The sequence below is a fragment of the Syngnathus leptorhynchus genome, chromosome 9 (assembly GCF_054491065.1).
Source record: "Syngnathus leptorhynchus isolate UIUO chromosome 9, UIUO_Slep, whole genome shotgun sequence".
Lineage (NCBI taxonomy): Eukaryota > Metazoa > Chordata > Actinopteri > Syngnathiformes > Syngnathidae > Syngnathus > Syngnathus leptorhynchus.
In genome coordinates this window covers 798,396-820,000 of record NC_141203.1, presented here as the reverse complement: position 1 = coordinate 820,000, position 21,605 = coordinate 798,396, and the positions used below count along the sequence as shown (strand labels likewise).

General features: G+C 45.8%; 1 protein-coding gene and 1 pseudogene across 3 annotated transcripts in view; one reads left to right on the top strand and one right to left on the bottom strand.

The window, feature by feature from the left end:
- Nucleotides 1-21,605, top strand: part of rab3gap1 (RAB3 GTPase activating protein subunit 1) — a 151,092-nt gene that overhangs the window by 72,546 nt on the left and 56,941 nt on the right. For all 3 annotated transcript variants that reach the window (XM_085919988.1, XM_085919989.1, XM_085919987.1), the window contains 5 exons: nucleotides 2,116-2,208; nucleotides 2,443-2,615; nucleotides 8,522-8,573; nucleotides 9,329-9,673; nucleotides 19,165-19,302. In XM_085919988.1, the coding sequence (XP_085776114.1) occupies nucleotides 2,116-2,208; nucleotides 2,443-2,615; nucleotides 8,522-8,573; nucleotides 9,329-9,673; nucleotides 19,165-19,302 (801 nt within the window). The remainder of the gene's footprint in view (nucleotides 1-2,115; nucleotides 2,209-2,442; nucleotides 2,616-8,521; nucleotides 8,574-9,328; nucleotides 9,674-19,164; nucleotides 19,303-21,605) is intronic.
- LOC147050557 (L-threonine 3-dehydrogenase, mitochondrial pseudogene) lies at nucleotides 17,000-17,686 on the bottom strand (annotated as a pseudogene).

The following is a 21,605-nucleotide window of genomic DNA, read 5'->3' as shown; positions in this document are numbered from 1 at the left end:
GCTTTAGTTAACAAAACAAGAGTTTGAGGCAACAACTATTGAACTTCCATCCACGGAGGTGGACGAGAGCTCCATAGAATAGGACCGGGCGTGCGTAAAAGCCATGTCCGAGCCCCATCCACCGTCCCCGGACAGCCACCCGCCGAGCGCCGGCCCCCGACTTCCATCCACAGAGGTGAAAGAAAGCTCCGTAGCGTATAACCGGGCGTGCGTAAAAGCCATGTCCGAGCCCCATCCACCGTCCCCGGACAGCCACCCGGCCGAGCGCCGGCCCCCGACTTGCATCCACGGAGGTGAAAGAGAGCTCCCGTCGAGAAGGACCGGGCGCACGTAAAACCCATAGTAGTTTTTCAAACCTTCTGTGTCACTCCAAATCATTAAATCCTTCAAAGTCTTCGTCCTGCGTGTCACTTACAAACAAAGCCGCTAATGATGCCAGTAGTACGTGGGGCCCTTCGTCATCTTCATCATTCCGTGATCGAATCTTTGTCCTTTATTAGAACAACTGCCGCGCCACTGACGTCACTCGAAATTCAAATTACAGCAATTCCTTGCTTCATCGCGGTTCGTTTCCCTTTTTTATTTTTTATTTTTTTATTTTTTTTTGAAAATTTGTGAAAAAAATTCACATATAAGTCGCTCCTCAGTATAAGTCGCGCCCCCCCACCCAAACTAAGAAAAAAAACGAGAGTTATAGTCCGAAAATTACGGTAGTCATATCATTTCAAATAAATGTTACTTTTAAAGTGTGTAAATAATTATAAAACTAATCCCCAATTTTTTAAAATGAAGTTAAACTTAAGTAACATTTTATTTTCAAATGAAAGTACAGTAATCCCTCGCTACATCGCGGTTCATTTATCGCGGCTTCAGTACATCGCAGATTTTTTTCCAAAATTAAACAGAAAAGCTCAAAAATTGAAAAAAAAAAAAACCTTCTAAATTGAGTAACTATGGCACCAAAGTTGCCCACACGCCAGCACAAGGCAGGGAGTTCCCACACAATTGCAGTACATACACTTGTACCTTTTTCTAAAAAAAGAAGAGTTCTAAAACATATTTACAGCATTGTACCTTGTTATAATCTTTTTTATCATAATAAAATATTTCTAAAAACATATTCACAGTATGTACACTTATACCGTGTTATAAAAAAGTTATGAGTTCTAAAAACATATTTACAGTATGTATACTTTAGCTACATCTACATATGTTACACACACACACACACACACACACACACACACACACACACACACACACGTATCATATTTATATTATTTAAACATTACTTTCTGTATGTCATTTATACCACGTATTACCGTATTGGCCTGAATATAAGACAACCCTGATTATAAGATGTCCCCCTCTTTTTCAGGACTCAAGTTTGAAAAAAGACTTTTTGAACTCCAAATTTAATTTTTATACAAAAAATGATTACATCTGAAACAATTGATTATAACAAAATATTCAAGAGAAAATGCATGTTATTTTGCCTCATTCAAATAATGCGAAAACTGTCAATCCCATCTTAATACCTGAACATTTGGTGGTTTGTGGTTCAGTTTCGGATGGACAGATGGATTTTAAAGGTACTCGTTCTCGGGAGTTTTGAATTAGTAGAATTACTATTGTTATTTTTGTAAAATGGTGGTATAACAGGTACTGTAAATTACAATGATGAGGATATGACTATAAAGCAAATTGATGGACATATGAACCATGCAAATGTTAGAGTCATAAGAAAATAAAACAGACACATGAAAAGCTGTACAACCCATGAGAATGCCTTGTCTGTCTTCATGGTCTTACTCACTATGCAAAGAAGTTCATTGCATCCCAATTGTAATCTTGAAACTTCTTATGTTGGGGCTGTGCTAAACCGGCGACCACAGGCACCCTACCTTACAAAGATCACCGATCCAGATCACCATTCAGCATCTAGCTAAATAGTGGCCATTCTGAAAATCCTGTGTACCAATTTACTGAGGGGTTTGCCAAGTCATACAGCATAACAGCAGCAGATTAACAGATGGGACTCAAATGCACAATGTGACTGCCAGAAAAAGCATCTAAGGTTGTGTATTCAGAATCTTAATCTTTTTCCCCATTCAGTATCTTTTTCCAGATGACACTGTGGACAAGACAGAAAATAAAACTCCACAAACAAAAAGCTATGGAAAGCACGCAAAAGATCAAAATACTGACGTAAGTAAATATGTATTGTATTGTAAATGTATTTTGAATATTTAATAAAAATGAAACATTTATTGTACACGTTGGTATTAGAGACAATATAACCTTTTGAATGACTAAAACCACTTAAAAAGCCAACGAAGTTAAGATTAGTGGTAAGAAGGATAAAAATAATTTGGTATATTGTTTGATTATGAATATTAATACAAAACATCATTAACAACAGATTCCTCCCTCCTCCCTCAGGATCTTTTTATTCAGTTGAAGTCAGCGCCAGTTCAAAGTCTGACCCATCGGCTGGGACTTTGCATGTGTCTAGTCAACTTGTACCATGGTGGGCTGCGGGCTGTGGCCTACCTTTGGCAGGAGTTTGTACTTGAGTTGCGATACCGCTGGGAAAACAGTTACCAAATGTGTGGGTGTGTATAAACCACTGGGTCATAATTATTCTCAAATAACCTCGTTGACACCCCATGCTGTGTGTGTGTGTGTGTGTGTGTTGTGTGTGTGTGTGTGTGTGTGTGTGTGTGTGTGTGTGTGTGTGTGTGTGTGTGTGTGTGTGTGTACACTGCTCAAAAAATTAAAGGAACAGTTTTTTATCAGGGTATGGCATGAACTCAATTACACTTTTCTGATAAGGTTTTGGTAAGGCACGTGGGCAGAGGGGGTTGTTTATCACTTTCAGCTGCTTTAGTGTTGTTGGAATTAACAACAGGTACACTAGAGAGGCAACAACGAGATGGTCCCAAAAACAGGACTGGTTTTGCAGGTGGAGGCCATTTCAAGCTCTTCCCTCTTGATCTTTTTTTACTGTTTTTCCACAAGTGTTGGCTTTACCAAGAGTCATTATCACGACTGGAAGCATGAGGCGATTTCTTCACCCTCCTGAAGTTGCGCAGATTGTCCAACTCCTCCAGGATGAGACATCCATGCGTGCTGTTGCAAGAAGATTTGATGTGTCTCCCAGTACAATCTCCAGAGCATGGAGGAAATTCCAGGAGACAGGCAGTTACTCTAAGAGAGCTGCACAGGGCCGTAGACGGTCCTCATCCCATCAGCAGGACCGATATCCGCTGGAGGAACAGGTTGAGCACTGCTAGAGCCCTAGAGAATGACCTTCAGCAGGCTACTGGTGTGAATGTTTCTGCCCAAACAGTCAGAAACAGACTTCACGAGGGTGGCCTCAGGGCACGACGTCCTGTAGTGTGCCCTATGCTCACTACTCAGCACCGTGGAGTTCAATTGGCATTTGCCATAGAACACCAGAATTGGCCAGTCCGCCACTGGCGCCTTGTGCTTTTCACAGATGAGAGCAGGTTTACCCTGAGCGCCTGTGATAGGCGTGAAAGGGTCTGGAGAAGCCAAGGAGAGCGCTATGCTGCCTGCAACATCATTCAGCATGACCGGTTCGGTGGTGGGTCAGTGATGGTCTGGGGAGGCATTTCCATGGAGGGACGAACTGACCTCTACAAGCTAGAGAATGGCAGTCTTAACTGCCATTAGGTATCGTGATAAAATCCTTGCACCCATGGTCAGACCCTACGCTGGTGCAGTAGGTCCTGGGTTCCTCCTGATCCACGACATTCCCGGCTTCATGTGGCAAGAGTATGCAGACAGTATCTGGAGGATGAAGGAACTGACACAATTGAATGGCCCTCACGATGACCTGATCTAAACCCGATAGAACACCTTTGGGACATAATTTTTCGGTCCATCAGACGCCCCCAGGTTGCTTGTTAGACTTTGCTGGAGCTCATTGATGCCCTTAGACAGATCTGGGAGGACATCCCACAATACACCATCCGTAGTCTAATTAGGAGCATGCTGCGACGTTGTCAAGCATGCATACAAGCATGTGGGGGCCACACAAAATATTGAAAAGAGTTTTGAATTGCAGAAATTGAATTTAGGCAAAATGGATGAGCCTGCCACATCATTTTTTCACTTTAAGTTTTGGGGTGTCTATATACTGAGCCCTCTGTAGGCTGAAAACATTTATTTCCGGGGAGAACATGCAAACTCCACACAGGGAGGGCCGGAGGTGGAATCGAACCCGCACCCTCCTAACTGTGAGGCGTGTGTGTGTGTGTTTTGAGCAGTGTATTTGTGTGTGTGTGTGTGTGTGTGTGTGTGTGTGTGTGTGTGTGTGCGCGCGCGCGCGTGCATGTATGTGTGTGCATGTATGTGTGTGCATGTATGTGTGTGCATGTATGTGTGTGCATGTATGTGTGTGCATGTATGTGTGTGCATGTATGTGTGTTTACATATGTACAGAGGAGCCTTGGTTTTTGAACACAATCCGTTCCAGAAGCTGTTCGAGAAGTGAATCGTTCAAATTCCAAATCATGTTTTCCCATTACAAATATCCATCCATCCATCTTCTTCCGCTTATCCGGGGTCGGGTCGCGGGTGCAAAAGCTTTAGGAGGGACTCCCAGACCTCCCTCTCCCCAGCCACTTCATCCAGCTCATCCCAAGGTGTTCCCAGGCCAGCTGAGAGACATAGTCTCTCCCGCGCTTCCTGGGTCCTCCCCAGGGAGGCGTCCAGGAGGCATCCTGATGAGATGCCCGAGCCACCTCATCTGGCTCCTCTCAACGTGGAGGAGCAGCAGCTCTACTCCGAGTCTCTCCCGGATGACCGAGCTTCTCACCCTATCTCTAAGGGAGAGCCCGGACACCCTGCGGAGGAAACTCATTTCGGCCGCTTGTATCCTAGATCTCGTTCTTTCGGTCACGACCCATAGCTCGTGACCATAGGTGAGGGTAGGAGCGTAGATCGACCGGTAAATCAAGAGCTTTGCATTTGGCTCAGCTCTCTCTTCACCACGATGGACCGGTACAGAGTCCGCATTACTGCCGACGCTGCACCGATCCGCCTGTCGATCTCGCGCTCCATCCTGCCCTCACTCGTAAACAAGACCCCAAGATACTTGAACTCCTCCACTTGGGGCAGGATCTCATCCCCGATCCGGAGAAGGCCACTCGGATTTGGAGGTGCTGACCCTCATCCCGACCGCTTCACACTCAGCTGTGAACCGCTCCGGTGAGAGCTGGAGATCACGGCCTGAAGAAGCCAACAGCACCACGTCATCTGCAAAAAGCAGTGACGCTATGCTGATGTCCCCAAACCGGACCCCCTCAACACCTCAGATGCGCCTAGAAATTCTGTCCATAAAAATTATGAACAGAATCAGTGACAGAGGGCAGCCTTGGCGGAGTCCAACCCTCACTGGGAACGAATCCGACTTACTGCCGGAAATGCGGCCCAAACTCTGGCATCGGTGATACAAGGATCGAACCGCCCTTATCACTTGGTTTGGCACCCAGTACTCCCGAAGCACCCTCCACAGAACCTCCCAAGGGACACGGTCGAACGCCTTCTCCAAGTCCACAAAACACGTGGACTGGTTGGGCGAACTCCCATGGACCCTCGAGGATCCTGCCGAGGGTGTAGAGCTGGTCCACTGTTCCACGGCCAGGACGAAAGCCACACTGCTCTTCCTGAATCCGAGGCTCGACCTCCCAACAGATCCTCCTCTCCAGCACCCCTGAATAGACCTTACCAGGGAGGCTGAGGAGTGTGATTCCCCTGTAATTGGAACACACCCTCCGGTCCCCTTTCTTAAAGAGGGGAACCACCACACCAGTCTGCCAATCCAGAGGCACCGTCCCCGATGCCCACGCAATGCTGTAGAGAAGTGTCAGCCATGACAGACCCACAACATCCAGAGCCTTTAAGAACTCCGGGCTGATCTCATCTACCCCCGGGGCATTGCCACAGAGGAGTTTTTTTACTACCTCAGTGACTTCGACCTCCGAGATTGGAGAGTCCGCCTCAGAGTCTTCAGGCCCTGCTTCCACAATGGAAGGCGTGTCGGTGGAATTGAGGAGGTCTTCGAAGTATTCCCTCCACCGACTCACGACATCCCGAGTCGGGGTCAGCAGCACACCATCTCCACTGTAAACAGTGTTGACCGTGCACTGCTTTCCCCTCCTGAGACGCCGGATGGTGGACCAGCGGGTTCGGGGATTGCCGCCACGAAAGGCACCAACATCCTTACGGCCACAGCTCCGGTCCGCTGCCTCGACAATGGAGAACCGGAACATGGTCCACTCGGATTCAATGTCCCCCGCCTCCCCCGGGACATGGGAAAAGCTCTGCCGGAGGTGGGAGTTGAAGCTCTTCCTGACAGGGGATTCTGCCAGATGTTCCCAGCAGACCCTCACAGAGCGTTTGGGTCTGCCAGGCTGGACCGGCATCTTCCCCCACCATCGGAGCCAACCCACCATCAGGTGCTGATCAGTTGACAGCTCCGCCCCTCTCTTCACCCGAGTGTCCAAAACATGCGGCCGCAAATCCGATGACACGACTACAAGGTCGATCAACAAACTGCGGCCTAGGGTGTCCTGGTGCCAAGTGCACACATGGACACCCTTATGCTTGAACATGGTGTTCATTATAGAAAATCCGTGTCGAGCACAGAAGTGCAATAATAGAACACCGCTCGGGTTCAGATCGGGGGGGCCGTTCCTCCCAATCACGCCCTTCCAGGTCTCACTGTCATTGCCCACGTGAGCATTGAAGTCACCTAGTAGAACGATGGAGTCCCCAGAAGGAGCGCTTTCCAGCACTTCCTCCAGGGACTCTAAGAAGGGTGGGTACTCTGAGCTGCCGTTCGGTGCATAGACACAAACAACAGTCAGGACCCGTCCCCCCACCCGAAGGCGGTGGGAGGCTACCATGTCGCTCACCGGGGTGAAGCCCAATGTGCAGGCGCCCAGCCGGGGGGCAATAAGTATGCCAACACCTGCTCGACGCCTCTCACCGTGGGCAACTCCAGAGTGGAAGAGAGTCCAGCCCCTCTCGAGAGGGCTTGTACCAGAGCCCAAACTATGTAAATAATGGGAAAAAAAAAAATCTGTTCCAAGCAAAAAAAAGCCGAACGTGCAACCGTAGCGTGTCGCTGACCGCGCAACTGCACCGCCCTGGTTGCATTATTGTGACAGTGCAGCCGCTGAAATTTAGAAAATAAATCCTGATGTATTTTGCAAAATTTAAGTGGACCTCAGTGCGCAGGAAGTTTAATTTTGTCCGATCGCGCAACTGCAGCGCACCGCCGAACACGCAACCATAGCATGTCACCGACCGCGCAACTGCACCGCGCTGGTCGCGTTTCCCCAGCACGTCACCGACCACGCAACTGCACCGTTCTGGTCGCATTATGGTGTCAGAGCGACTGCTGAAATTTAGAAAATATTTTTAAAGTCCTGATGTACTTTCCAAAATTTAAGTGGACCTCAGTGCGCAGGAAGTTTAATTTTGTCCGATCGCGCAACTGCAGCGCACCGCCGAACACGCAACCATAGCATGTCACCGACCGCGCAACTGCACCGCGCTGGTCGCGTTATTGTGACAGAGCCGTCGCTGAAATTTAGAAAATTTGTTTAAAGTCCTGATGTACTTTCCAAAATTTAAGTGGACCTCAGTGCGCAGGAAGTTTACTTTTGTCCGATCACAAAACTGCAGCGCACTGCCGAACGTGCAACCCTAGCGCGTCACCGACCGCCCAACTGCACCGCGCTAGTCGCATTATTGTGACAGAGCCGTCGCTGAAATTTAGAAAATATCTTTAAAGTCCTGATGTAGTTTCCAAAAGTTAAGTGGACCTCAGTGCGCAGGGAGCTTAATCTTGTCTGATCGCGCAACTCCAGCGCACCGCCGAACGCACAAATGTGGCGCGCCGCCGACCGCGCAACTGCACCGTGCTGGTCGCATTATTTTGACAGAGTGGTCGCTAAAATTGAGAAAATATTTTGAAAGTCCTAATGGACTTTCCTAAATCTAAGTGGACCTCAGTGCACAGGGAGCTTAATTTGGTCCGATCGCGCAACCGCAGCGCACCGGGCGCTCACTGTCGCATTGCTTTAGGAGCGTCTTTGTGTTTTAGGGTGGCTTTACTGCTCCCACTTGCTTCATTTGGAGGCATGATTAGAGTTGATGCAATCCTCAGAGTAACGAGAATCTAATAACGAACGGAGTCAGTTGGCATGCGGTTCCTCTTGGCTCATCTCGCGAGGTTCAACAACGGAATTTGTCCGACGTCTGAAGCGAAAAAATCTCAAATTTTTTGTTCGAATACCGAATTCTTTGAGAACCGGGACATTCACAAACCGAGGCTCCACTGTATATATATGATCCAAAAAATCTGCAACTCAAGTATATATATATAAATGGTTGCGACCTGAACACACACATTCAATGCCACAGTATATTAATTGCGAATTGTATCAACAAATTTTCTCTTTTGCTACTTCAATATCTGCAGATTGCAAGAAGCACCCGATCTTCACTGTTGTCTTCTACATCAAAAGTTGCAGGTTAGGCCTGCCTCGGCTGCCTCAACAATTCACAGACATAGACTTACATAGTCAAAACTAAGAGACAAAATCAAATTTTTTTATTTATTTTTTTAAACCTGCAAGTACACACAAGTGTGCTTCTTGATGCTTGTAAAGATATTCCAAAATCAAGTGACAGATCTAATTTACAGACTGGATAAATTATCCCCATGTTACCAGAGAGTCCTAGGTTTCATAGAATGTTGATGGATCCATTAATGGTTCATCTTATTCTTTGCAATTTGAGATTGTACATACTCACATGGACAAAATTGTCAGTACCCCTCAGTTATCCCTTCCTTCCTTCCTTCCTTCCTTCCTTCCTTCCTTCCTTCCTTCCTTCCTTCCTTCCTTCCTTCCTTCCTACAGGGATGACTTGAAGTTCTCTTGAACTAAACAGAAAACTTTGTTGGTGCACGGGAGTGCACTCTAGCAGGAATGGCCAACAAAACAACAAAGGAAGGGAGGTATAAGATGAGAGCCACACGTATGACTGAGAGTTAAAGGAATTCTCTTGAGCTAGACAGAGAGCTTTGTTGGAGCAAGGGAGTCCAACGTGTAAAATATGTGGGCCTCTGACCAGTGCTCCACCATTCAATTATTCCCACTATCAGCTTCTCTTATTTTGTTAATATATCAACTTCGAATAGGTCTTCGTGTGATGCAGTTCATGTCTCTAACACTACAAACAAAAAACTGATTTTTTTCCTTTTCTTTTGAAACTTTTTGCATAGATGTTGAATTGCTGCATCAAGAGGAAACAAGCGAGGGATTCCATTCGCAAGAGCCCTGTGAGAAGCAATGAAACTGCCTTCCAAAACATCCACCAAGTGACAGAAGTTACGGCAGCTAGTTCATCCAGCCAAATGACTGCTGTTTCACCCGGGAAATTTTGGGATTCTTGGAGTGACAGTGAAGAAGAGTTTTTTGAATGCCTGAGTGATCAGTGGGACACTGAGTCGCCGTGCATTAGAAGGGAAAAAGATGGCAGTAAAACTAGAGCGGAGGGCAGGATGCATCCCTGTAACAACATGACCCTTCTAAACTCTTCAGATCTTCTCTTTATTCCTGTGACACAGGTAATTCTTCCGGTGTATAAGTCGCATTTTTGGGGGGAATTTATTTGATAAAATCCAACAGCAAGAACAGAAATGTCATCTTGAAAGGCAATTCAAAATAGAAATAGAATAGACAACAACAGTCTGAACGGTACGGTATGCTAATGTTACAGAAACACAAAAACAAGGAACTGAGAATGTGCCTGACGTAACATATTAAGAAGTATTCAAATAGCCATCGCATAAATAACATGCTTACAACTTTAACGAACCAACTGTGTCACTCCAAGTCATTAAATCCAACGAAATCTTCATCCTCTGTGTCACTTATAAACAACTCCGCTAACTCCGGAAGTAGAAGATGCTGCGCTTCCTCTTCCATGTGCCTTATGTCAGACTCAGTATCAGTTGCAGTTATTCCACAGGTCTACAGCTCCCTCATGCGGGTTAGTGTGAAAATAACGTGTATATACCGTATTTTCCGGACTTTAAGTCGCTCCGGAGTATCAGTCGCACCAGCTATAAAATGCATAATGAAGACGAATAGAAAAAATACATATATGTCGCACCGGAGTACAAGTCGCATTTTTGGGGGACAATTATTTGATAAAATCCAACACCAAGAACAGACATGTAATCTTGAAATGCATTTTAAAATTAAAATGAAATAGGCAACAACAGATTGAAGGTATGCTAACGTTGCATAAACACAAACAAGGAACTGAGAACATGCCTGACGTGACATATTAAGAGATATTCAAATAACTATAGCATAAATAACATGCTAACAAGTTTATAGAACTATCTGCGTCACTCCAAATCATTAAATCCAACAAAATCTTCACCCTCGTGTCACTTATAAACATATCCGCCAGAAGTAGAAGATGCAGCGCTTCCTCGTCTCCGTGGTTTATGTCAGACTCATCGTCAGTTGCAGTTCCAATTATTCCACAGGCCTAGAGCGCCCTCAAGAATGGAGGAGGTGTTTCACTGTATGTTAGTAGTAAGTTGGAATATAAAAAAAGACCTGATGTTGAACAATGTTTTGAGCTGAGTGGAGAAGCAGTATTCATAGAGTCCAATCGAACAGTTATAGGGTGCATTTATAAACCTCCAAAATCTTAGACACCTGGTTTTGTTAACAATCTCACCAATGCGCTATCTATAATATGAAAATAAGAAATGTTTCCTCATGGGGGATTTCAACATCAACATTATGGACTCTGAGGAACAAACTTAGTCTTTCTTGGATAATCTGTCTTCTTTCTGTTTTAAGCCTATGATTTCTAAACCTACGAGAATAACTGAAAATTCAGCAACCTTAATAGACAATATATTTACTAACATACTTGACAGAGATAACTTGTCTGGAGTTCTATACTCAGATATCTCTGATCACCTTCCCATATTCTCTCTTACCTCCTCACGAGCAAACACTCGTCTTCCTACTGGGAAGCCAATGGACACATATAGACTTATTAATCAACAAACAATCTCCAAGTTTAAAATGCAAGTTCAAATCGATAGCTGGGATGCTGTATTAAGTCAAAAGTCAAAAAGTCAAAGTCCGCTTTATTGTCAATTTCTTCACGTTAAGACACACAAAGAGATCGAAATTACGTTTCCCACCGTCCCACGGTGACTAGACACATTACACAACACTTACAATCAAATAGCACAAAGAGTAAAACGAACAGACAAGAGCAACGAATAAGTAATAAGCAAATAACCCAAATAATTAAACAATAAATTATTTTTTGAACAAAGAGTGAGCGGGGTGACTCACATCACACACAATCGCGGCCGCCTTGCGGGTGAGATGGGAGGCGTAAACGTCCTTCAGGGAGGGGAGTGGAGCCCCGATGATCTTACTACCAGTGTTCACTATGCGCTGCAGGGCCTTCATGTTGTACTCAGAGCAGCCACCACCCCACACAGCGATACAACTGGAGAGGACGCAGCCTTGAGGGGCCCCCGTGCTCAGCGTGATGCTGCCGGAGACATTGTCGCCCACACGGACTACTCGAGGCCTCTGACAGAGGAAGTCCAATAGCCAGTTGCAAAGGGAGGTACTGAGGCCCAGCTTGTCGAGTTTGCAAATGAGACTCTGTGGAACAATGGTGTTGAATGCAGAACTGAAGTCCACAAACTGCAATCTCACATACGAGTCCCTGTTCTCCAGGTGGGTGAGGGCAGAGTGGAGGGCAGAGCAGATGGCATCCTCAGAGGACCGATTGGGTCGGAAGGCAAACTGGAAGGGGTCAACGGTGGGGGGAAGAATAGATCTGACGTGCGCCAAGGCAAGCCGCTCAAAGCACTTCATGACGATGGGGGTCAGTGCCACAGGGCGGTAGTCATTGAAGCAGGAAGGAGCAGGATTTTTCAGCACAGGTATGATGGTGGCAGCCTTGAAGCATAACGGGACGATGGCCTGCTGCAGGGAAATGTTAAAGATGTCCGTGAAGACATCCACCAGTTCCTCAGCGCAGTCCTTCAGCGCCCGTCCCGGGATGTTGTCCGGGCCCGCCACCTTACGGTTGTTGGTAGCAGCAAGCGCCCTCCTCACGCTAACGGCAGAGAGTCACAGGGCCTGCTCGTCCGGAGGGGGAGGGGTCTTCAGCGGGCAAGTGTCATTCTGAGCGTCGAAGTGAGCAAAGAAGCGGTTCAGTTCGTTGACATAGCTCTGCGGCGCGGGCTTGTAGTCCGTGATGGTCTGTATGCCTCGTCACAGGCCCCGAGCATCCCTGCTGTCTTTGAAGTGGGCAGTAATCATGGAAGAGAACGCCTTTTTCGCATCCTTGATGCCCCGGGACAGCTTCATCCCCAGCCCTGTAGGCTTTGTCTCTGGCCCTTAGCAGCCCGAGGACAGCCCCTGTCAGCCATGGCTTCCAGTTAGCCCGAGTGACGACGTACTTAGTGAGGGTCACATCATCAATGCACTTTGCGATGTACGAGGTCACAGAGTCAGCATACTCCTCAATGTCTGTCCGATTGTTGCAAGTGGCCGCCCGCTTAAACATTTCCCAGTCCGTAGTGCCAAAGCAGTCTCAAAGAGCATCAGAGGCCCCCTCAGGCCACACTCTAACTCGTTTGCGAACCGGCCTGGAAGTTCTTACTCTCTGTCTGTACGCGAGCGTAAGCAGAATGGTGACGTGGTCAGAAAGTCCGATGTGGGGGAGGGGGGTGGCCTTGAAAGATCCTTTATGTGCAGTGTAGACCGGGTCCAGGAAGCTGTCACCACGAGTTGAAAAATTAACATGCTGGTGAAGCTTTGGAAAGACAGACTTCAGGTCAGCATGATTAAAATCACCAGCGAAGATAATGAAACCGTCAGGGTGCGCCGTCTGCTGATCACTGACAGCCTGATACAGTTCACTAAGGGCCGAGATCCTGTCACCTCCAACGTTGGAAGGCGGGATGTAGACCGCGACAAGCAGAATCGCAGTAAACTCCCGTGGTAGGTAAAAAGGACAGCACTTAATGAGCACAAACTCCGCCAGTTGCGAGCAGTGTCTGCACACTACTACAGAGTCTCGGCACCATTCGTCGCAGATGTAGACACAGATACCTCCTCCACGCGATTTTCCCCCTTTTTCAATAGCCTGGTCCGCCCGATAGCACGCTAGCCGCTCCAGTTGCACAGCAGAGTCCGGAATGTTGACATTCAGCCAAGTCTCAGTGAACACGAGCACACAGCAGTTACTCACTGCCCGGTTTGTGGATTTCAGCAGACGAACGTAATCCATTTTGTTGTCCAGCGACTGAACGTTCGCCAGTAGAACGGAAGGCACGGCCGGGCGAGTCGGGATCGCCGCTAGCCTGGCCCGGACGCCTCCGCGCTTGCACCTCTTCTGCCTCCTCGCACACCGCTTCCGACACTGCCTATCCGGGGAAGGAGTAGCTGACGAGTCCGGCGTTGATTCAGGCCGGAGTAGTCCCAGTGCCTTTAATGTCCCCGTATCAAAGTTCAAAACGCCGTAAAACTTGCTCACGCCGATGTCGATCAGAACCTGCCTGCTGTACTTGTAGCACGACGTGGTAGGATCAGATAAACACATAAAACTGTCTCACTCATTAAATGAACAAAACACCGATCGGTTGGGACGGAAAGAGGCCGCTGTGTGTGCACGCCATCTTTCCCATAAAAAATAGAAGCCTCAATCGTGAATCTTGTGAATCTTGGCAATTACTAAATCTATTAGGCACAAAAATAAACTGTACAAAAAATTAATCGCTAATCCTTCATCTATGAATCATGATAAGTACGAACAATATAGAAACAAACTCAACCATGTGATCAGAGCTGCAAAAAAGAAACATTATGCCAATGAAATTGTCAAAAGCGGCAAGAATATGAAAGCCTTGTGGTCTACAATAAAGGAAATCCTGAATAAAAAGTAATCATCCAATCCATTTCCCTCTGAGTTCATAGTAAATGACAAGCCTTTATCAGATCCCAAAACAATCGCCTGTAAATTTAATGAATTCTTCACAGAAATTGGACCAACCTTAGCCAGATAAATTCCACAAGTAGCCGATAACCCAATCAATTATATGGAGACTAGTACTTCTGCAGCTTTTACTCTGCCCCCAGCCACTGAACAAGAGATTCAGAGAGAATTTCATCTCTTAAAAACACTTCTTCTGATCATGATCACTTTGACTCCAGACTTGTGAAAGAAGTTGCAATCTGGATTGTGAAACCCTTATGTTACAATTTTTATTTGTCTTCCTCAAAGGGCATTGTCCCACAGGAACTAAAGCTGGCCCAAATTGTACCAATCTTTAAAAATGATGACCCGACAGTTCTTACCAATTATTGCCCAATATCCATTTTACCTGTCATGTCCAAGATCTTGGAAAAACTTGCCCACGATAGACTGTGTAGCTTCCTCAATAATCACAATATACTATATGAACACCAGTATGGCTTTTGTAAGTCTCATTCAACATACATGGCTATTGCTCATTTAACAGAGAAACTATACAAAGCTCATGATATGAAAGAATACTCTATTGCAGTTTTCCTTGATTTATCCAAGGCATTTGATACAATAGACCATGAGATTCTCTTATCAAAATTAAAGCATATTGGTGTGTCTGATGTCTCACTGTATTGGTTTGCCAGCTACTTGAAAGGGAGGAAACAATATGTTTCATTTAAGGGCTTTGATTCACCCCAGTTACACATCAAATGTGGAGTCCCACAAGGTTCCATTCTTGGACCCCTGTTATTTTTAATTTGTATTAACGATCTCTGTAGAGCCTCTCACCATCTGTCAATCATCTTATTCGCTGATGATACTAGTGTTGTTTATTCACACAGCAATCTCAAACACCTCTCAGTAATAAAGAACAAATTGCAAATGTTTTCTCAGTGGTTCAAAGCAAATAAATTGTCTTTGAATATAAAAAAACAACTTATTGTTCAACTGTGGGAAAAGTTGTTTGGGCAACAAAGACGTAGCGGTCTTTATTGACAATAAGTTAATTTCTCTGTCTTCATCTGTCAAATTTTTGGGCATATTAATTGATGACAAACTATGCTGGAAACCTCATATTAGTACAATATCTTAGAAAATTGCTAGGAATACTGGTATTTTGAGCAAACTACGACATACTTTGGTCAGAAAAACAACTCTGATGCTCTATTACTCCCTAATCTATCCATATATCAATTACTGCAACGTAATTTGGGCCAGCACTCATCCTACCAAGTTGAATCGCATCTATTGTCTACAAAAGCGTTGTGTCCTAATCATTCTACATGCTAACTACCTTGCTCATTCACTCCCGCTATTTCAGGAACTATCAATTCTCAGCATATACCATGTAAACCTTCTCCACACATCTTCAAAGCAACCCACAATCAGTTCCCCATTACACTCAATAGCTTTTACAGGAGGAGGGAAGACAATCACTGTCATAACACCAGAAATAAAGCTAGACTTGAGTTGCCCCCCTACGAACTTCCCTGTCTCAATTTTGTCTTCATTTCAGGGGTGCCAAAGTATTTACCGTAATTTTGGGACTAAGTCGCTCCGGAGTATGTCGCACCAGCCATAAAATGCACAATAAAGTGAAAAAAACCATATATAAGTCGCACCGGAGTATAAGTCGCACTTTTGGGGCAAATTTATTTGTCAAAATCCAACACCAAAAACAGACATGAACCAGCAACAACAGGCTAAACGATACGGTATGCTGACGTGACATATACACAAACGAGGAGCTGAGAACGGACCTGACGTAACATTCAGAGTTATTCAAGTAAGTACGTTTATCAAGCCATCTGTGTCCCTCCAATTCATTAAATCCATCGATCGTGCTTCATGTAAAGAATGCCGCGTATGCGCCGCATATGCTCACGTCGGACCCGACTCGTTGTGAGTTGCATTTCTAATTATTCCACAGACCCATATAACGATATATAACGTATATTTCAAATAACTATCATATTACAACAATATTATCAAACCATCTGTGTCACTCCAAATTATTAAATCCATCGATCAAGAGAGCTCCCGTCGAGAAGGACCGGGTGTGCGTAAAAGCCATAATAGTTTTTCAAATCTTCTGTGTCACTCCAAATCATTCAAACTCTTCGTCCTCCGTGTCACTTACAAACAAAGCCGCTAATGATGCCGGTAGTACGTGGGGCCCTTCGTCATCTCGTGATCGAATCCTTTGTCCTTTATGTAAACAACCGCCGCGCGGCACGGGTGACGTCACTTGCAGTTCAAATGACAGTAATCCCTTGCTACATCGCGGTTCGTTTATCGCGGTTTCACTACATCGCGGATTTTTGAATTTTGAAAATTTGTGAAAAAAATCACATATAAGTTGCTCCTGAGTATAAGTCGCCCCCCCACCCAAACTATGACAAAAAACGCGACTTATAGTCCGAAAATTACGGTAATCATTTTCCTATTAATTTCTTTGACCTTTCGTCCTTCATGTTTAAAACTGCTGTTAAACAATACATATTCACAAAACACATATGCACTATGAACTATAGTAGTATTACCTGAGGTAGTTTGCTTGTTACCTTGGCTACTGTTATTATTTTGCCTTGATGATGTTATTGTTTACTAAGGATTTATTATTATTTGTTTATGAAGTTATTATTACCATCCCTTTCTAATTACACTCATTTTAATCCTACTTAAAATAGTAGGCTAATTGATTGATTAATAATAATAATATATCGGTTTTATATAGCGCTTTTCTAGACACTCAAAGTCGCTTTACATACACAATTACAACAGATTATCAAGATAAAAAACGTGACCAATTTATACACCTATGTACAAAAAGCTGCGTTAGCTTAGCTCAGGCGCCGCATGGCTAGTTGGCGTAGGCCATGCGCATGTCGTCGCTGAGGAAGTTGAGTATGGTCTGCACCAGCTTGGGCAGGTCGTAGTCGTGCTTCCACGCCCAGTTGCGTTTGGCGTTGGAGTCGTCAAAGTCCATCGGCCAGGAGTCGGCGATGGCCTGCCAGATGGGGGTGTCTATGTTGTACGGGACCTCTAGCTCGGGGACGTGCCTGCGCAGCTCCCGCACTAGCTCTTCGGGCGAGAGGCTCATGGCGCCGATGCAGCATGCTGAGCATGCCGAGCGTGTCGGCCCTCGCCTCCAGCACCCCAAGGGTGGCGCGCAAGCAGTCGTCGGGCCGCAGGAAGCACCCAAACCTGCCCCTCACGAGATTAGATATATTTTTATAAAATGTTCTTTATTTTTAACTTGAAGTCTGAGGGAGACACCTTATAAGCCCGTCAGGGTTTCTCGTCTTCCTTGCGCATGAATATTTTCATTGAATTATTTTCTTTCTTCAGGTGACATTTGTGTTATTTTTTTGTGTGCTAAATAATAATAATAATAATAATAAAAGTGGTTTAGTGTGAAAATAACGTGGAATGATATACTGTATTTTCCGGACTATAAGTCGCTCCGGAGTATCAGTCGCACCAGCCTTAAATGGCATAATAAAGAAGAAAAATACATATATAAGCCGCACTGGAGTACACGTTGCATTTCTGGGGGACAATTACCGTATTTTCCGGGCTATAAGGCGCACCTAAAAACCTACAATTTTCTCAAAAGCCGACAGTGCGCCTTATTGTGGTGCTCCTTATATATGGATCAATTGATGAATTTGTTGATCCATACTGGTTGTACACAGTGCTCTGCCAAAATCTTTCACTACGTTTTAGTACGACTAGTAAATTACAAGGTCGCATCGCTTCCCAGCATTACGGCAACTGTGGTCAGGGGGCATCACTGAATAGCTGTTGTACCCGTAAGCTATTTCATTTCAAAATAGGCTGCTCCGTTAATGTTTTGAGTAAATTTACGGATCAATATGGAAGGGAAACATAGGTAAGCAGTACCAATGTGTTAGATCAAACTTTAGTTAGTTCCAATCATTTTATAGGAGCTTGTTTGAGAAACGCGATTGTTTACACTTTGCTGAGGCTCATGGGAGTCTGGGAAACTGAGACTCATGGGAGTTTGCAGGTGGGTAATGCTATATTGATAGCTGCTATACGCACGAGGCTATTTCATGTCAAAATAGGCTGCTCTGTTAATGTTTCAAGTAAATTTACGGATCGATATGGAAGGGAAACATAGGTAAGCAGTACCAATGCGTTAGAACGAACTTTAGTCAGTTCTGATCATTTTGTAGGAGATAATTTGTTTTTGGCTAGTGGATGCATACCGCAATCCTAGTCAACCTTAGTTTGTTGCAGTATAGCTTCTATTTTATGCGCCTTTTACTCTGGTGGGCCCTATATATGAAATAATTTCTAAAATCAAAAAATCAATAAGGGTGCGCCTTACAATCCTGTGTGCCTTTTGGTGCAAAAAATACGGTATTTGATTAAATCCAACACCAAGAACAGACATGTAATCTTGAAATGCAATTTAAAATTAAAATAAAATAGGCAACAACAGGCTGAAGGTACGATATGCTAACGTTGCATAAACACATAAACAAGGAACTGAGAACATGCCTGACGTAACATATTAATAGATATTTAAGTAACTATAGCATAAATAACATGCTAACAAGTTTATAGAACCATCTGCGTCACTCCAAATCATTCAATCCAACAAAATCTTCACCCTTCTGTGTCACTTCTAAACATATCCGCTAACCCCGGAAGTAGAAGATGCAGCGCTTCCTCGTCTATGTGGCTTATGTCAGACTCCTCGTCAGTTGCAGTTCCAATTATTTCACAGGTCAAGAGCGCCCTCATGCGGTTTAGTGTGAAAATAACATGTAAAATTACGTTTTAATAATTCCACACATAAATCGCTCCTGAGTACAAGTTACATCCGCGGCCAAACTATGAAAAAACCTGCGATTATGTGATCACTTGGTGAGTGTTTGTCAGTGCTGTCTCTTTTCTTTCAATATCTGATTTATTTATCAATGTATGAAGCCTGGCAAGACTGCTTGCTAAAGACTAAAAAGTACAATTACATTAATTGTGTTTATATTTTAACAGGAACCTGCTCCCATAACAGAGGATTTATTGGAGGAGCAATCAGAAATACTTGCAAAACTGGGAACATCAGCTGAAGGTGCCCAACTCCGTGCTCGGATGCAAAGTGCTTGTCTTCTGTCTGACATGGAGTCTTTTAAGGTTAGATACCAAGTAGACAGACATTCCAAGATACCAAGGGATGGATGAATGAATGAGTTCGGCGGGTGGATGGATGTGGGAGGGAGAGAGAAAGAGGGGGACTTCGATCCCCGGAGGGAAATTTAGTTATCTGCAGTACCCACACCCAAGATTGCTCACACAAGAGAGGTTGAAGAACTGATATGCAGTAGCTACATAAATTGTACAAATGTGCAAAATAATAATAATAATAATAATAGATAGGCGGCTCGGTGGAGCACTGGGTAGCACGTCTGCCTCACAGTTAGGAGGGTGCGGGTTCGATTCCACCTCCGGCCCTCCCTGTGTGGAGTTTGCATGTTCTCCCCGAGCCCGCGTGGGTTTTCTCCAGGCACTCCGGTTTCCTCCCACATCCCAAAAACACGCTTGGTAGGCCGAGTGAGCACTCCAAATTGCCCCTAGGTGTGAGTGCGAGTGCAGATGGTTGTTCGTCTCTGTGTGCCCTGCAATTGGCTGGCAACCAGTTCAGGGTGTCCCCCGCTTGCTGCTGATCGTTGACGGCTGGGATAGGCTCCAGCACGCCCACGACCCCCGTGGGGACAAAGCGGTTCAGAAAATGGATTCTGGCATGAGAACAGCAAGGGCCAACCTGTCCCGGAGCATCAAGGAAGCGAAAAAGGCATTCACTTGCAAGATTACCGCCCACTTCAAAGACAGCAGGAACTCACGAAGCCTATGGCAAGGCATTCAGACCATCGCGGACTACAAGCCCGTGCCTGTGAGCTGTGAGAGGAACATCCCTCTGCTCAACAATCTGAACTGCTTCTTTGCTCGCTTTGACGCTCAGAACAGCACTTGCCCGCTGAAGACCCCTCGCCCTCCACACGAGCAGCCCCTGTGCCTCTCTGCCGATAGCGTGAGGAGGACACTTGCCGCTATCAACACCCGTAAGACGGCGGGCCCAGACAACATCCCAGGTCGAGCACTGAAGGACTGCGCTGAGGAGCTTAAGGGTGTCTTCACAGACATCTTTAACATTTCCCTGCAGCAAGCCATCGTCTCATCATGTTTCAAGGCTGCCACCATCATACCTGTGCCGAAGAAAACTGCTCCATCCTGCTTCAATGACTACCGCCCCGTGGCACTGACACCCATCATCATGAAGTGCTTTGAGCGGCTTGTCATGGCGCACTTCAAATCCGTTCTCCCTCCCACCCACCCTTGACCCCTTCCAGTTTGCGTACCGAGCCAAACGGTCCTCTGAGAATGCAATCTGCTCTGCCCTCCACTCAGCCCTCACCCACCTGGAAAAAAGAGATTCGTATGTGAGATTGCTGTTTGTGGACTTCAGTTCTGCATTCAACACCATTGTACCACAGCGACTCATTTGCAAACTCGACGAACTGGGATTCAGTACCTACCTCTGCAACTGGCTACTGGACTTCCTCTGTCAGAGGCCTCAAGTAGTACGTGTTGGCGACAGAATCTCAAGCAGCATCACGCTGATCACGGGGGCCCCCCAAGGTTGCGTGCTAAGTCCACTGCTCTTCACCCTGCTGACGCATGACTGCACTGCAACCTACAGCAACAGCTGCATGCTGAAATTTGCTGACGACCCGACTCTGTTGGGTCTCATCACCAAGGGCGACGAGACTCAATACAGGTCGGAGGTCGACCATCTGGCCACATGATGCAGGGACAACAACTTCCTTCTGAACGTCAGCAAGACCAAGGAGATTGTTTTTGACTTCCGGAAGGGTCACACCCAACACCTGCCACTGACCATCGACGGTGCTGTGGTAAAGAGAGTGAGCAGCACCAAATTCCTGGGGGTGCACATCAGTGAAGACCTCTCCTAGACCACCAACACTTCATCACTGGCAAAGAAAGCTCAGCGACGCTTGTACTTCCTGCGAAAACTCAGGCGAGCAAGTGCTCCACCAGGCGTCATGACCACATTCTACCGTGGCACCATTGAGAGCGTCCTCTCCAGTTGTATCGCTGTGTGGGGTGGTGGCTGCTCTGAGTACAACATGAAGGCTGTGTGGGATGGTAGCTGCACTGAATACAACATGAAGGCCCTGCAGCGCATAGAAAACACAGCTAGTAGGATTATTGGTGCTCCACTCCCCTCCCTGAAGGACATTTACACCTCCCATCTCACCCGCAAGGCAACCGCGATTGTGTGTGATGTGAGTCACCCCGTTCACTCTTTGATTGATCTTCTGCCCGCAGGGTACAGAAGCCTGCGCGCCCGCACCACCCGACTCGCCAACAGCTTCATACTCCAGACTGTTATAATCCTAAACTCTCTTCTAAACCCT